Source organism: Microtus pennsylvanicus, chromosome 2 (assembly GCF_037038515.1).
Source record: "Microtus pennsylvanicus isolate mMicPen1 chromosome 2, mMicPen1.hap1, whole genome shotgun sequence".
Taxonomy (NCBI): Eukaryota; Metazoa; Chordata; class Mammalia; order Rodentia; family Cricetidae; genus Microtus; species Microtus pennsylvanicus.
In genome coordinates this window covers 3425503-3442686 of record NC_134580.1, presented here as the reverse complement: position 1 = coordinate 3442686, position 17184 = coordinate 3425503, and the positions used below count along the sequence as shown (strand labels likewise).

The 17184-nt window shown below is 55.4% G+C and overlaps 1 protein-coding gene across 4 annotated transcripts in view; it reads right to left on the bottom strand.

Annotated features, from left to right (window-relative positions):
* Positions 1-17178, bottom strand: part of Adgrb1 (adhesion G protein-coupled receptor B1) — a 57610-nt gene extending 40432 nt beyond the window's left edge. For 2 of the 4 annotated variants that reach the window (XM_075959506.1, XM_075959504.1), the window contains exons 1-12: positions 16373-17178; positions 7543-7704; positions 6716-6826; positions 6157-6321; positions 5899-6062; positions 5472-5646; positions 4790-4954; positions 4582-4683; positions 3081-3187; positions 2737-2931; positions 2032-2100; positions 1364-1472 (exon numbers count right to left, since the gene is read on the bottom strand). In XM_075959506.1, the coding sequence (XP_075815621.1) occupies positions 1364-1472; positions 2032-2100; positions 2737-2931; positions 3081-3187; positions 4582-4683; positions 4790-4954; positions 5472-5646; positions 5899-6062; positions 6157-6321; positions 6716-6826; positions 7543-7704; positions 16373-17156 (2308 nt within the window). In that variant the 5' untranslated portion in view covers positions 17157-17178. Of the gene's footprint in view, positions 1-1363; positions 1473-2031; positions 2101-2736; positions 2932-3080; positions 3188-4581; positions 4684-4789; positions 4955-5471; positions 5647-5897; positions 6063-6156; positions 6322-6715; positions 6827-7542; positions 7705-16372 lie in introns of all 4 variants that reach the window. The other 2 variants (XM_075959503.1, XM_075959505.1) reach the window with 2 other exon arrangements.
* Positions 17179-17184: the final 6 nt, after the last annotated feature.

Below are 17184 nucleotides of genomic sequence, written 5' to 3'. Positions count from 1 at the left end.
TCAGCAGGACGGTCCCTTCTCCACCTCAGGGAACATCCTGGAGGACTTCCCTGCCTGCCACCCCACTTCCCTCCAGCGCATGTGCACTGGCCCAGTGATCCAAGGGCCCAGGGGACAGGGCTGAGAGACAAAGGGAGGGCCCCAGTAAGTGAGGTAGCTTTTCCAGTTCCATCCATGCTCTCTGGGTACACACTCCACCCTTCAACTTCTGCCACAGCCTGGGGTTACTTGTAATGATGAGGGAGAGAGGGAGCTGCTGAGCTCCAGGCCATTCACCCCAGGCACGGTCCTTGTGTCCACTTGCTCTGTCCCACAGACTCTGCCTGGCCAGGTTCAGCAGCCTCCCCACCTGGCCCTGCCCTCCTGGGACCATGACGGCATGCCCCTGCCTTACCAGAGGCCATGGGAACAGAGACAAGCCTCCCTCTGAATGTCAGCACCCAGCTGGCTCTCAGTGCCGAGTTTCCCAGGGAATGAGCACACCACCTCATTTGACACATATTTTTGGTCCCAACTGCACACAGGGCCATTACAGGTGCTGAGGAGATTGTGTGGGCAGCAGAGCCCTCTGGGGTGCTCACGGAATGGGGACATGGCCTGTCAATAGTGGCAATAAAGTGGGGTGATGTTCCCATACAGAGTAGCCAGACAAGCCTTCTGCAGAGGACAAGAAAAAGAGGGACATATCCCAAGGAGAGGAGAGGGCACGGAGGGAAGAATCTAGAAGTGGCAGAAAGCAAAGGGAGAGATGAGTGTGACCACAACCCTCTGAAAGATGGCCCTGTGGGCGAAAGGCAGGGAGGTAGAGAGGCAGAAACATGTGACTCCTAGGTCCTGTGAGCTGGGCTTTTAGAGACCTGGGATTTCAGGCTCACATGGACACTGAAGCTTTTGGGAGCTTGGGGGAAGGCATGGCACTGAAGGCCGATGGAGCCTGGGGCCTAGGCTGGAGGGTCAGGTAAGGAAGAGGCCCAGTGACGAAGAAGGGTAAAGTCAGCCTGAAATGCAAAGGGCCAGTCTGACCTGGTGGAGGTGGAGGTAGGGGAGAGAATTAGAGAGGAGACAGGTGTCAGTCTAGGGCAGAGTGGGGACTCCAAGGCTAGAGGACAGGGGCCTCATGCTGGAAGAGTGGGCACTAGTGAAGATGAAGACTCAGAGTGGGAGGCTGGATCACATCCTCAGGGGGATGCAGAGCAGGTCCCAAAGCACTCCTGATAGGAACCCTCTGAACTTGACCAAAGCCCCAGGCTAGTGAGTAATGCCAATCAGAGGCTGCAGAAGGGTGGGATCATTGCTTCCTTACAGATGAGAGAAATAAGGCAGAAACCCAGAAGCATGGAACCAGGCCACGGGGGGAGCTTACCCAGATTGTCGGTCACCTGGTAGGCATCCCTCAAATCCTTCATGCGGAAGCCGATGACATCCACAAAGTCCTCCACGAGCCGGAAGAGCTCCTTGGCATTGGGACCCATCTGGGGTAGGGAAAAGTGGAGGAGCTCAAGCTGAGGGGGCGGTGCCTGTGCCCTCCCTTGTCCTCCTGCCTCCTCCCCTCCTCTGAGGTCTCTTTTATTTCTGGGCCCTATGGGTCATTCCCTTGCAAAGCAGGGTAGCAGGCTGCTGACCTCTGAGTGCCCATTTGCATTTTACCCACAAGCTCAGAGGCCCAGAGCTGCTGCTGGGCACATGGCAGGGGCTCCTACACTGTAGGAAGGAAAAGTGTTCCAAATACCCACCATGAGGGCTACTGCCTTGGGGTTAGTGTGATAAGAGGTTTGAGGTCAGCTGGAAGGAGGAGAGCGGTTGGGGAGAGTCACCACACCCCCTCTTCTGGACGTGCTTAGTGATGTTAACAAAAGTTCCTGTTCTCCTCATTCAGCCCCAGGGAAGAGCCACTGTCCTTTCATGGATGAAGAAACAAAGTCTACCAAAGCCAGGCCCTACCATGACTGGCCTGGGATTAGGAGGCCTAGAGCTGCCTGCCCCTATCCTGATCCCGTGGCTAACACGGGGGCTCCAGACCTCCACACATACCAACTGCGCCTCCTCCCACTTGTCCCGGTTCTCCTCCGCCAGCAGGTTGCTGATGATCTGGACAAAGTTCTAGAAATAGGAAGGGCCAGGGAAAGGGAACAGGCATCAGTGTGTGATGGAGATCACAGCTCAGCCTAGGCCTAGGACGAGGGCTCAGTTTAGACTAGAACCAGGGCTCAGTAAATGACCAAAATCAGGACTCAGTCTGTGACCAGGATCCAAGCTGTGTGGGACCAGGGTCAGAGCACAAAGCATAGCCAGAATCAGATCAAGGCTCAGTGTGTGCTCAGGGTCTGGACTTATATGTGACCAAGGCCAGGGCTTGGTGTGTGAGCAGGGACAGGGCTCAGTGTGTGAAAAGGATCCAGGATGATGACTTAATCCATAACTAGTACGGTCTGGATCAAGGCTCAGTCTTTGACCACGGATAGGGTTCAGTCTATCATCAGGGTCAGAGGTCATTGTGACCAGGATCAGGACTCAGTATGCAAACTGGATTGGGACTCAGTATATAATCTGGATCAGATATTATCCTATGTCCAGGTCAGGATTCAGCATGTAACCAATCATGTTTAAAGCTCACTCTCATGGTGGGGTCACAGCCCCACCCACACTCGACACTGGGACTTAGTCTGACTGGAATCTGGGTTGGTTCCTCTGATATTTCCTCAAGTTTTCTCCTTTGAGGTTGCCCCTGGGAGTCACCTGCACATCCCCGGGTGTGGGGCTGTAGTAGGCCCTGCGGAATATCTCTGTCATGTTCCTCAGGACATCAATGGTGGAGAGCAGGTCGCCGCTGTAGCTGGTGCCGTCCTGCGAGATCTCCAGCAGGGTCTGGATGACCTCCGAGACTCCCTCCCCTGGCAACCCACGCTGAGCCTTGGCCAGATGCTCTCGGGTCTAGGGAGATGGAGAGGGCTGGATGCTGTCACTGCTGCAGGTCACAGGCAGGTGGGGGCCAGGGGCTTTGATGCCTGGAGGCCCCCACAGCCCCAACCTCACATTCAAAGAGTGGGGACGTTTCCCAGAGCCCCTGGGGCTGGCCTCACCATCATTTGGATGTTCCGGTAGTCGATAGAGACGCAGCGGATGTAGGTAGGAGGCTCCCAGTAGGCGATGCCTTCCTCGTCCAGCTCACAGCGGCGCAGGATGAGGCCTGGGGAAACTCTACTCCTCATATGACTGCTCACCAAGGAGCTCTGGGGTCCCACCCACAACTCTCAGGCAGGAGTGTTCTGTTTGGGACCCTAGCGACCTCAAGGCAAGCCTATGTGCTACATACTTCAGTCCTACTCTAGATCCCTGGAGACCTGGAGAGCAGCAGGCACCAGAACTTCAGGAACTTTGCTGGGTGGAGGTGGGATCCTCAGCTAAGCAGTGGCTTCTGGGTTCAGCCAGAACCTCTCTTGGAGTCTTGCAATCTAGAGACTTAGGGACAGCTGTTCTCTAGCCCCTTACCATGTCCTGGCACATGAACAGGTCTTCAGGGACTTTACTGGCCCCTGGACACTGATGCAGCCTCCTGGGGCTACTTGGTATCAAAAATCAACAGCCTGAAACACAAGCTCGCTCTCAGAGGACCCCCAGAAAGATTTCTGAGCAGGGACAGCCGAGTAAATAAATACATGGTGACAGCTACATGGAATGGTTCCAGCCCTATCACCAGATAGGAGCCATAGAGTGCCTGACACAGAAGTCTGGGCTACGAACTTAGACAGGAGCAACAACAAGGGAAAGGCAGTGACTATGAAGGTAGAGAAAGACCAGGGAAGGACACTGTGAGGGATGGGCGCTGTCTTTCGCTGTTTCTCGGGGTTTGCAATAAGCCAGCAAGACAGTGTAACCAAGGATAGGGAGAGCAGGCATGGCTCGCAATATTCAGCGCCTATCACCTCCCCTGCACGTACTTGGTCACTTCACCCACTGCCCACAGCAGCCCAACGCAAAGGATCACCTGAAGTCCTCATTTCATGGAAGAGAAAACTGAAGCTCAGAGAAAACTAAGTCACTTCCCAAAGCAATATAGCAAACAAGGGCACAGCTGGGGTTTGAACTGGCTTCCCAACCTCCTTCCCTGTGACCTCCCAGCTATGAAAACTACTCACACTCTTTCAAACCAAGTGAAGAAGACCAATGCCTGTGGGTGGGAAGGTCTCTTCTCTATGGAGTCCACCCGCTTTTCATAGCCTCTGAAAGTACCCCATCAGTCTTGAGGGATGACATGGGACTATAACTACTACCTGTGTTCTCTCCTACAGAATGCAAGCCCACGGTAGGTATGCTGATTGCCCTATGCCTGCTTCCCACCAGTACAGGGGCAATGGCATCAGGTTCACAGAGCTGTCTATGCTCAAAGGGACCTCTCAAGAAGAGACCACGGCATGTGCCCTGACCCTTGTGAACTCAAGACACAATGGCTGCCATGATGTCCCATCTGGTGCCATCTGGCATGAGCACACCCAAGGGCTGCATGAGCTGTAGGTCTCAGACCAAGTCTGTGAGGGCAGCTGTATAGAGACAGAGCAGGGTCTCTCAGACCACCATTTTTACCTGTGGCATTGCGGGGACACCGGACTGCAGCCACCTCCCCAGCTGGGGTCTCCTTCCAGACCACGGCCCCAAAGTTGTCTTCATCACAAATTTCATGGGGCTCTGCGAGGGGCCAGACAGTGAGGCGAACAGGGTTTGGGATGAGGGGCCTTGACATTCAGTTGTTCCCGGTCCCTCTGAGCTTGTATGCAAGTGGGAAGGCTCTCACCAGGACATCGCTGGGCACCACACTGTCGGTACTCATCCTGGGGGCCCTGGCAGGCGGCTCCCCCGAAGAAAGGCCCGGAGCAGACGCGCTCCCGTCGCTGACTGCCACCCCCACATGTGACGCTGCAGCTGCCCCACGACGCCCAGGCCTGCCACTTGCCGTCCACTGCAAGGGTGGCCAAACATAGGACACAGGTGACAGGAAGCAGAGGTGGGACCCAGGATCAGTAGGGAAGTGGGGCCAAGGGCCAGGGGGACATAAAGAAACAGTACTCAGATGAGACGAGGAAAAAAGCCCCAGGAGTGTTGGGGCAGGACCATGAGGAGGCAGAAAACTGAGATCAATGGAGGAGAGAGAGGTCTGAAACCAGCTTGACTCAAAAAGAAGTCAGGTGGCACATGCAGCTGAACCCTGCCACCTGACCACGACTCCACTGCTCCACCTGACTAACCCTTCAGCCAACCCCACCACTCTGAACTGCACTGTCCCTACCATTTCCATCCTGTACTTCGACTCTGACACCCTAGCCAGCACCCTGACCTGAACACCACACTACCCTGTACCCCAAGCCCACCTCCACCACCCTGTACTTCCATGCTAATACCCTAACCCGCATCCTAATGCCCCCGTTTCCACCCTATACCCACTGCCCTTTCCCTGAGCCCCGCGAGGGCGTCCTGACCTGGGCACTGCTGCAGGAAGCAGTCTCGAGTTTCCACCCAGTGGCCCTGGCACTCAGCGCCTCCGTAGGAAGGACCATTGCACTCTCGAGTCCGCTGCTGGCGGCCTTGGGAGCAACTGGCGGAGCAGGTGCTCCAGCTAGACCATTCATTCCAGTTTCCGTCCACTGCCCGGCCCGGGGGAAGAAGGGAACAGGAAGCTGGTGTGAATATCCAGCACCCCAAGGCCTGGCCTGAGACACACTAAAACACCCACCTGGGATTGCGGAAGGAATGCCACAAGGTCCCACTTCAACCTAGCATAGTCTGAATTTTTAACCCCTCAGCACCCTGAGGTGAACCTGAAATGGGTCAAGTTGGGTCCCTGGATGGGCCAGTGCCTGCTGGGCCCATCCCCAACCCCCAGCCACGCACTCCCTCTCACCTACCAGGGCACAAGGCAATATTGCAGAACTTCGTTTGCTTCTCGGGACCCTCACAGGGGTTGCCTCCAAACTGCGGGGGCCTGCAGGTGCGTGTGCGGTCACGGAAGCCACGGCCACAGGTACTGGAGCAGAGGCTCCACGGTGACCACTCATCCCAGGCCCCGTGCACTGTGGAGCGAGATGGGAAGCCATCGGGCTGTTCCCCAGCCCAGAGGCCCCACCCTGCCACCCCAAGCCCCGCCCCGTGCTCGGCTCCACCCACCTGGACACACGGCCGAGTTGTTGCAGAGCCGCTGCTCCCTCAGAGGCCCACTGCACTGAGTGCTGTAGGAGGATGACACGCAGAAGCGGGTGCGGGTCTGCCAGCCCTCGCCGCAGGTGCTGGAGCACACGCTCCATGGGGACCACTCCTCGGCTGCTGGGTCACCTGTGGGTCCAGCCCTGCAGCATCATGGGCCTGCCATGCCCCCTCCCATAAGGCGGCGCCAGATTTGGAGGCCCACTTGGGGAGGCAGGACCTTGCTGTGGGGTAACAGACCACGGGCTGGGGCCCGTGTCTCAAGATAGCCTATTTTCCCCAATGGCTGGAAGCCCCAGGGTCTGGGTCTGGCTGGGGCAGGCTTCTATTCTCCTATCTGCTCCCTAAGCCAGTCTGCATGGAGCAGGAGTCTGGCACCAACTAGAAGAGATGAGCAATAAGCTATTAGAATTATTATTGGCAACTAGTAGCCATTACTAACCTGGCCCCAGAAGCCAGCTGTCTCCCCCTCTCCCCGCCTAGGGCTGTGTGTAGGCCAGTCCTACCCATCCTGCCAGCTCACCAGTCTGGGGGGATGGGAACCCAAACTGCTGCAGCTCATCTCCGAACTCCTCACGCCGCCGGGCATCAGTGGACCGCAGAGACTGACTCCGTGAGCTGGTGCGCCCAGTGGCTGTGGGATGGGTTCAGGTCAGCATCCCCGTGTGATTCCCTCTGCCCTTGGCCACAGGAGGCCAGCTACTATCATCAGAGCAATTTAACCCCAACGGACAAGTGGGGGACCCCATCCATGGCACCAACTCTTCAGCTCACTATGGGCCCCTTTGTGAAGTCCCTACAGGACCACAGGAAGGACAACCCCTTAGAGTGTCTCCTGCCTCCTCCTACCCAACATCCCATCCCTTCCTCCCTATGAGATACGCATGGGCCTCCCCAGGCTCCTGAGAAGACTGTCTCCTCAGGAACGTGCATCCAACGAACCAAAACAAAACCTGAAGAGTGACAGTCTCATTAGAACTTGATTTAACTTTATGGAAGCAGCTAAAAAATGCATGAGGTCATTAGAAAGCCTTATTAGAGAAATACATCCCGGAGGCTTATCCTGCTGGAGCTGACTGGCTTGGCTGCAGCGCGCTTGCGGGGCAGCCTCAAGAATCCCAACCCCCATCTGATAAGGAAGCCTTATTTAGTCCCACGTAGCTCCAGGTACCCTGCTTCCTCCTGGGTCAAATCTCCGCCTCTAAGCAACCAGGGCCCCAATCACTGTCAGCTCTTCAAAGCCCCGCCCACCTTCTTCCCATTGAAGCCCTAGCCTAGGGTCCCTACCCTAAACCTTCCAGGCTTGGTCTCGCCCACCACGCCAGCCCCACCCATGCCCTGCCCACTCACGGCCACAGGCCTTGCGGTTGCACAGACGCCCTTCTTCCAGAACGCCCTCACAGCCTCCGCCCTCCACTCCAGGGGTGGGCAAGCAGGTACGGGTTCGAGTTTGCAGACCTCCACCGCAGTCCCGCGTACATTCACCCCACAAGGACCACAGTTTCCAGCCACCTGAGGGAACAAGAGTGAGACTCGGGTCCTGCCATCTTTGGGGTCCAGCGGAGACCAGAAGAGGTGGTTGTGGGTTTTGAAAGCGTAAGCAGAGGTCAGGTCTGGATGGGAAGATGGCAAGGCAGGGCGAAGCCATGGGGAACTTTGCCCCTAGGTCAGGGCTCCTTCTAGAGAGCTTGTGTCACCTCCGAGCCAGAGGGTCCTTGGTAGGTCTGGGACAAATACACACTGATGTTCAGGGCTGCCTTGCTGAGTAGACTGTCAGCTCCTGCCCACCCATGCTCCCTACAGTGTGAGGCCTGGAGACCAGTGTAGGCTGCCATTCAGAAACACACAGATCCAGCCTCCCCAGGGCGCTCAAACGCCTGAGATTATTTCCTCACATTCCTGTCTATGTGAGAACCTGCGAAGTCCCCCACATTTCCACTCCAGAGCATGAGGTAGAGAGTAGCCACTCCCATAACTGGTAGCCCAGAAACCTTCCTTAGATCTGCCCACCTACTAAGCAAGGTGAGGATAAATAAGTCCAGGACACTCATGGCTACATCAGGCTTAAGTAGTGATGGGAAGGAAGAGGCCCCATCTCGTGAGGTGAGAACTCAGAGGTGAAGGGTCCCAGAGCAGTCCCACCTGATGGCTCCGTGGACCTCGGCATTATCATCCTCAAGGACAGTCAACTTCCAGGGTTTGGAAAGAACCGCAGCCAGAGCCTGCCTCTCCCCTCGGCTCTGCTTGGCTGCACCAGCAGGGGGCGCTGGGTTCCCAGGGAGTAAGCGGCTCTTTGGTGGGGGCTCACCCTTCTGAGATGGGTAGGTTGGGAAGGACCATCTTCCATGCCCCTGTGCCTGTTATAGAGACCCCAAAACCCAGTCTGCCCAGGTGTTGACCTAGGGAGTCAGGGTTTCAAGATCTGAGTAATGGTTTTAAGCACGGTGGATCCTGTCTCAAAGCCATCTTGGCTTCAGAGCTCCAAGGGTGGGGGCAAGGGCACAGCAAGGATACGGAAAGGTAAGAAGTGACACCCTCACCAAGACAAAGTTGAGAGCGAGAGGGCAGAGCGTCTCCAGCACAGCCTCACGTGCATCATAGGTAGGGCAGGACAGCAGCTGTCCACAGACAGGGCCCAGGTGGCCGCTCTGAGGCTGCTGGTCACATGCTCTAACTCAGGACAAGCAGGAGCAGCTCTCAACCAGGTCAGACTCCAGGTCTTGAACCAAATAGGATTCCAGATCTCTGCCCCACCCACCAGCCCCAGGAAGGCCACCTGCCAGGACCAACCAGGGCCCAGCTTTCTGGCCTCAGGAATCTCACCTGCCTCAGCCATTCCTGTCTCATGATTCCAGACAAAGGAGCCGGGAAGTCTTTGATCAGGCCCAGGGTGGGGTCAGGGTTCTGGATCCTTCCTGTGCCCCCTCACTGCTCCAGCCCAGCCCCCACAAGGAAGCCTGAGTGATGTGAAAACTGGCAGTGGGTGGGAGAGAGGGTGTCCAAGCTGGGCTAATCGGAGGATGCCACTCAGTTCCCATGGCAACTGCTGCAGCACACAGCCTTTCAGGATAGACCCAGGTTAGGCCTCAGCTGCCAAAACACCCACTATTTCGGGGCTGGTTACCTTGGTGACCCAGGTGGTGAAGATGTGGGAGGGGGAGGGGAGAGAAGAGGTGGGGCATATCAGAAGCTGGGGGAGAGGATGGATGCCCTCCTCTGGCCCAGCCCTGACTCTGGTCCCACCGAACCCTGATCCAGGCCACATGTGGATTCCTAACCCTATTCATACATTGAGTCCTCATTCTGGTAGTATACTAATCCCTGATCCTAGACATATACTGATTCCTTGCCCTGGTCACAGGCCAATATCTGACCTCGGTGACACTCATCCCTGGTTGTTATCACAGACCTAGGATCCTAGGCATCGGATCCCCGATCCTCCATCACAGACTGGGCCCTGATCTCAGCCACATACTGATTCCCCAATGCTGGCCACACTCCTTCCACTAATGAATGTTCAGAAAATGGTAACTGCTGTTTTTATTATCATTTTCATTTTTAATGTGTGTCCTCACACACAGCTGACACGATAAATGTTTGCCCAGACTGAAAGCATTCATGCCAGAGGGAGCATTATGAAGGAAGAAGTCCTGGGGCCGAAGTGAGGGGCACCGGGGGACACAGAGGTGCGTCGGGGCTGTGTGGGCACAAGGGGGCAGCGAAGGAGCAGGCAGGGCTCCGGGGTGGGCTGCCCCTCCAGGCCCGGAAAGAAGCTGTCATTCTCCCCTGCTCAATGCTCCCTCTGTCTGGCGGCCTCATTTCCATCTCATTACAGGCATGAATAGAGCCAATTATTGGCCAGGCAGGCTGGCCACCCAGGAGGGAGGGTGTGCAGTGAGGGGGCTCCGGTACCCTTTCCACCCTAATGTCCTGGTTTGAGGGTAGTGGGTTCCCCTGATCCTGCACCCCAAGTGGTCTGAAATGGGGGAAGGAAGGAGATCCCTTCCCCCAGCCAGTCTCTCCGGAGTCCCAGGGATCTCCTTTGGAGGAAGGGAAGCATGCACTTCCATCTTCTTCCAGCAGATGGACCCCTACTCCAGCAGGCTGAGCAGCAGATTGGTTCATCTACAATGCCACTCAGCTTTCCAGATTCTCGTGGCAGGTCCAGGGACAGTCCCTGCCCAGGCAGCTAGCAAGACCCCTGCCTCTCCAGGGACCCAGCTGGAGCAAGACTATCATGAAGTGCTTAGGCACTGGTACCAACAGCTAGGTCTAGACCTCCTGGACCAGGAACAAGGGAGACACCAAGGACAGAACAGGGAATGCTGAGGAACCTGTCCACATAGTTCCTCCACAGCCCTTCCTTCACCCGGCAGGTCCTGACTCAGCCACCATCTGCAGGCTGCCAGCAACCATCAGGCCACAAAAGGGCAGTCGGATCCCAAGACAGACCGAGTCGCCAAGTTCACTGTCCTCTGTGAAGCACTGACCTCCCTGATCCCATCGCTGCACAGCCTCCTTTAGGCCTCAGGCAGGCTCTACCAATGAGTACTGTTCTAACCCCAGTTCTCAGCGGGGAAACCAAGGCACTTGAAGATCAAGCAAGCCACATCTGTAGGGAATTCTTGCTGCTGGAATTCTTGATGTTTCCTGTCCTGAGAAGGTATCTTATATAAAGGCCCAAAATGTTTAGTCCATGCTGGAGACTTTAGACAAGTGGCCTCTGTCCTCAGTTATCAGAGAGGCTGCTGACCCTCCCTTCAGTGTGGGAAGCATGACCCAATTTAGGTCACAAGGACTTCTTGCAGATCTGGCACTGAGCTGAGGCAGGTGACACAGTAAGAGCTAAGGCACATGGGAATTTCCCCGTGGGTGATGGTGACACACCCAGCATTTCCACAGGGCCTTGTCTTGTTCTTTACTTCTAGAAGTATTGTCTGTGATGCACATTGAAGCCAGTTTTCTGGATTTCTCTAAAATTTATACATAAACACACACACACACACACACACACACACACAAATAGAGCCACTTACACTGCCAAGATGGCACCAGAATCTCCATGGTGGACCCTGGTGCCTCTCTAGCACCCCACAACTCCACTGCATCCCAAACCACAACTAGGGGTTCTCCCCAAGCCCAGCCCCTACTTCCATATGATGCCTCCCCTCTTCTTCTTCTTCTTCTTCTTCTTTTTTTTTTTCAAGACAGGGTTTCTCTGTGGCTTTGGAGCCTGTCCTGGAACTAGCTCTATAGACCAGGCTGGTCTCGAACTCACAGAGATCCACCTGCCTCTGCCTCCCGAGTGCTGGGATTAAAGGCGTGCGCCACCATCGCCCGGCTGCCTCCCCTCTTCTTGGGTGTCTTGTGGGGATTGAGCCTCACAGAGATTGGGGGATCACTGGCCAAGTAGGATCAGGGCTGCACACACAATGAGGAGACCAGCCCTAGTCTATGGGAAAGACATGAGCCCCCAAGCACTCCAGGCCCCCCAGACAAGTTAGCATGTGTACACATCCTGATATGCAGATTCAATCCAGCCTTCTACCCCACACATGTATGCCCAAATACACACAGCAATACACACATGGACACAGAGATACACTCACAGGTACACACTCATAGAGACATATGCTCAAGGATACTCACAGGGAAACGCAGGGACACACTTATGAAAACACATGGGAACTCATAGGTATATTCACACAGGAACATACAAAGATGATTGAAGACACACAGGGACACACAGGGACACACAGGAAACATTCACAGGGACTCATGAGAACACCTTCACAGAGACTCATAGGGCCTCACACAGGCACACACAGAGACAGGGCCTCATGCTCACATGGACACATTCATAGGGACGCTCTCACAAGGGCTCACAGGGCACAAGGGACTCATGGAGACACACCCACAGGGACTCAGACACAAGACACTCACAGGGACATACAGGGGTTTATGAGTCATACTTAGGTGTTCACAGGATATGGGAACCACACACAACGACACAGAGAGACACAAAGAGACACATAGGTACACATTCTCACAGGAACGCACAGGCTCCCACACCCAGAATGTTGCTTTTTTCATTATCTTACACGTCACTTCTGTAATATTCTTTAATTAAAACATGAATATTTAAAGCAACCCTTGAGAGAAACGGTCCATCTCACCAGAGGCAGAGATGGGAGAGAGATGAGGGAGGAAACAGAGAGACAGGGAGCTGAAGATTGTGCGAGATCAGGGTGGGTGCCAGAGTCTGGCAGCCTCAGAGAGACTGGGCAGCAGGGACAGTTGCCCTAGCCCGAGGAGTGCTTACAGAATCCAACGCGTGACACGGCCATGTGGCATTTGGACAGGCCTGGTGGAAGGACAGGACTGAAAATGGGCCACACGCTCAGTGGGCTGCCTGCTGGCTCCCCGGTTCAGCTACACGCTGCCTGTCTTAGGAGGGGATGGGTGTCCAGGCTTGCCTGCTCCCAAAGACAAGGAGGGTGAAGGCCTGGTGCACATAGTAGGTAAGAACAGGACATCCACTGCACATCCTGGCACAGCTTCCTCTCTGCTAAAGAGTTATCCATCTCTTGTGCGTCCTTAGCCACTGCCACCACCCAAAGCAGAGCTCAGTGCACATGACACCACCCACTTGTCTGCTGTGTGACCTGACCCACCCTGATATCACTGGGCCTGATTTCACAAGCATGTACTGAGTGCCTGTTTGGAGCCTGGTTCTGTCCTCCACACGAAGGAAGTGTTAGCGAATGTGGCACATGCCCATCATCTGTTGGGCTCACATCTTAACACAAACAGATAGTGAGCAAGAGGCCCACTGGGGGAGTTACACGGCATGTTTGGAAGTGATACTTGTCTGAGAGGGAAGAAAGGGTTAAGTGCCTCACTGGACACACATAAGCAGGGCTCCAGGAAAGATCATTGTTTAGGAGGGTCTAGGGAGAGCATCCCAGGGAAGCACAGACGCTGTGAAGGTGTGAGCAAGGCAGGGACAGCCTCGGCTGGGGCCTGACTCATGGCCATGTGAATGGGGGACGCATCCATATGTGACCCTTCCAGAATACCCAGCACTCAGTGACCAAGCAGCCGCTGCTGTCACTACCGGCCTCCTTCCCCTCCCACAGCCAGGATCTGATCATGGGTGGCCATGGTCTACCCTACACAGGAACGCTCCCTGCCTCATATGCTGGAGCCGGGTCTCTGTGCTCTCCAAACCATCTTCCAACAGACCAGCAGGCTTTGCAAATCAAACAGATGGAGGTTACCCTGGATACACAAGCACACATTCACCACACACACACACAAACATACATGCTCAATGCACAATCCATATATACTGCGGACACATACATACACCCACAGCCACAATGTGCCGCAAGAACACTCGTGTTCATAAGTGTACACATACAATTTTTTTTGCATGGGTTGAAGCATGAATACAATGTGTTACATGTTTACATGCACTCATTCATACACAGAGGTCTGCCTTGCAATAAAGAAGGGCATGTGTGGGCTCACACAGTGACGACACATACATGTGAGAGAGTGCACACACATATGCAAAAAATTGCAAACACAATCAGTATACCAATAGGTTTCCACGTGTCATGCATGTCCACACATGAGCTCATGTGTGCAACACGAACCACATATGTTATACATACGTGGGTGCAGCCACCATCACATATGCATACATGTGCATGTGTGTACACAGTGTACTGTACCTGAACACACACGTGTATAATACAAACATGTACACTCATGCACATACACCTCTTGCCTGCCTCTGAGTACTACTTGCCGACATTGTTGGAATCCGGACTCATAGCCCAAACTGCACAAGCTCAACTTGCATACACCCCTGTCTGCCTGCCTCTATGCCTAGGCCCCAGGAGTTTGCTGAGCTATAAACAAGGACACCGATTCTTCATCATTGGCGGCTTCATCCCACTTCTCACAGAGACAGAAGATGCATTCTCAGTCCTCCAGGGAGGAGAGCTGAGGGGCTGGCCTAGCAACACAGGTGGTCCAGGGTCAGGCCCAAGGCTCCAAAGTGGGGTTCCAAGGCCACTGCTCCAGTCTGGGTCTGTCCTCTTTCACCAGGCTGTGCTCATATACTCCATGACCTATGTCACAAGCATCTCAGCGTCCAGTCCTACCCTGACCCCAGAATCGCCCTCAAGCTGCGTCTTGCAGTCTTGCTCCCTTTGTCCTATATAGATGTCCTCATTCCTGACAAGATCCTGGAAGCCACACTTGCTCTTCCTTCCTCCACACCCACACCCTTTCATCCACAGTCCATCTGCAGCACCAAAGGCCCTCCTCTCCCCCCCTTCCCATTGCACCCTGACCAGGCCGACATCAGCCACCTTCCTATCCCAGCTCCCGTGAGAAGCCCAGATACATCAATCCTTTGCACTAAGTCCCAAAGTCCTCCTGTTCTCAAGGTCATATAAACACTCCACAGAGAGGCCCGGCCACTCCACAACAAGGCCCTCACATAGTAGGTCCTCAGGAAATGGAAATAAATGCAGGTCAACACTTCCTTCAGCATCACAGCACACAAGCACCTCCTTTGGTGCCTCCAACATCTATCACACCAGTCCCAAAGATCTTGGCTCCTGGCAGCTGTGCCAAGGTGCTTGGAGCAGCATTCAGAAGCTCCCTGGCATAGTAGCTGCCCTAATATGCCACAGAGGACAGGCTCCTGCCCAAGGGGTATGATTGTGGCCCCAGCCAGAGACAGATAGAACCAAAAGAGATGGTGCAACCCCGAGAAGCATTTTGCAGCTGAAGGAACCAAGGCCCAGGGCAGTTAAATGATGGGGCATGGTAAAGCAGGGTACGTGGCCAGCTCCATTTGTGACAGCTGGCCCTATCCTCCCACCCAGTTTCTCTAGTCCTCCAGTGAGCACTCCATTCTTCCAGGGTTCCCTTTGGGCCCACTCCCATTCCGGCCACACAATGAAACCTGCCCTTGTCAAGGTCACAATGACCTCCAGCTTACCCAGCAGGAAGGCTGGTCCTCCACCCCCTTCCCACGATACATGAGGCGTGCAGAATGCCCTCTGCGGACCCTGAAGAGGTCAGCTCAGTCTTAGTTTCACAGAGGTCCTGACCCGAGGCTTGCCACAGGGCTTTGACCAGAATGTGCTCAGGGTTGGAAAATTCCTTTGCAGCTTGCATGACCTCATGGTCTCAGAAATACTCCAAGGGCATCACCATCCCACTCTGGCCCTCCTGGCATCAAGTCCTCTCAGCTAGGCCTTGCCTTGACCCTGCACACCAGGTGGGAAACAGTCTTGGCTTCTCACACCTCAAAGTCCCCTTGCCGGTCTCCAGCTCAAATCTTGGAGGCCCCTACCTCTCTTTCTCCCAGGTCACAGCAGACAGGACCCACCCTACCTCAGTAGTGGACAGGACACTCACAAAGACACGATAGCTCCAAGACTACTTGTCAACCCCACCCATCCCCATCAGGCTAGGTCCTGTCATCTTCCCCAAGGACCACTGCCCTCGGGTCTCCAGCCCTTGGGACCTCTCTAGCTTTGAATTAGGATAGTGGCTCCTTCAACAATGGCTTCTGGGTGTCCTTGACACCCTGGCTCTGCCTAAGATGGTTATATACTGTTGGGTGGGATGTCATCCTCTTTCCTGTAGTCACAAGACCAAGATAGCACTTTTGCCCCTGCTTCATTACCACACCTCAGCGGCAGCTGCTGTGGACATGCTACACTGAACCCCAAAACCTTACCTAGTGGAAACAGCCCTATGAATACTGCCTATAGTGCTCCCATGTTCTACCCTGGGGGAGCAACAACCTCCACTTCAGTCCCCAGGCACCAGCTCCCAGAGCCTTGGGATGGTTGGAAATGTCGTTGAGGCTAAGTAGTGTCCTCCTGCAGTGGGAGGGTTTAAACTGAGGAAGTAACTGGTTACTGATCATTTCTTCCTTCCTTCATTCACCTGCGACCCTATGTGGGCTAGCTAGGCTTCCTACCCTGGGAACAGGGAGTCATCCGTGAACTTGAACTCTATGCGTGGTCTCTCAACCCAGATGACAAAGGTAATGCTGGCTAGACTCTGGCCTTGGGGACCGCACTTTCCCCCATGCCCTCATTCCCTCTGCTGCCACACTGTACAGAGTCCCCTTTCCACCACTCACCTGCTGAGCCGTGCCCACCCCGATCCTGGGTCAGGCTGGTGAGGCAGTTCTCAGGGCCACCTGCTACGCCGTCCCTCAAGCAGACATCCCCACGTGGGACCAAAGGGCTGGAAGCAGGGTCTCCAGCATCTCCACCCAGGCAGGCACAGGGAGTCTGCATGATGCCACAGGGGTGCGAGCTGCGGCTGCCAGCTAGACAGGCATCCAGCCAGCGGCACAGCATCTGACAGGCAGCATGGCTGGGGTTGCGATTGCCCACGACCAGGTACTCCACAGAGAAGTCGTCACCAGAGTTTGGAAACCCTCCCCGGGGACCAAGGTCACCATCTTGGGGTGGCTGTTGGCGTTGCATTTGTAGAAACTGCTTGCTGGCCTGCAGGAAGGCAAGGGGTGCAGAAGGATCGCAGAGCCGCAGAACTTCGTCAAAGCTCTCCACACCCAGGTAGGTCCGCGTGGACTCCAGGAAGGAGTCGAACTGGTAGGTACGGACGCGGCCAGGACCGCTGCAGGGTGCAGGTGCCTTGGAAACCTTCATGTAGAGCGTGTAGCGACGAGGGTCCGGGTTGCGAAGGGTCCAAGAGCAGCGTGAAGCGTTGGCCGGGAACACAGCAGCTGCCGAGAAGTAGCCAAAGAACTTGCCCTGCACCAGCGTGGTGCACTGCTCCGCCCCAGGCCCTATGTCTGCCCCAGAGGCAGCACGCGCCCGGCGCCCCAGCAGCAGTAGTAGCAGCAGGAGTGGAGCAAGGATCCAGATGGGGCCCGGGGCGGCAGCCTGGCCCCTCATCCTAGCTCGCGGGGCCGCTGGGGTTCCG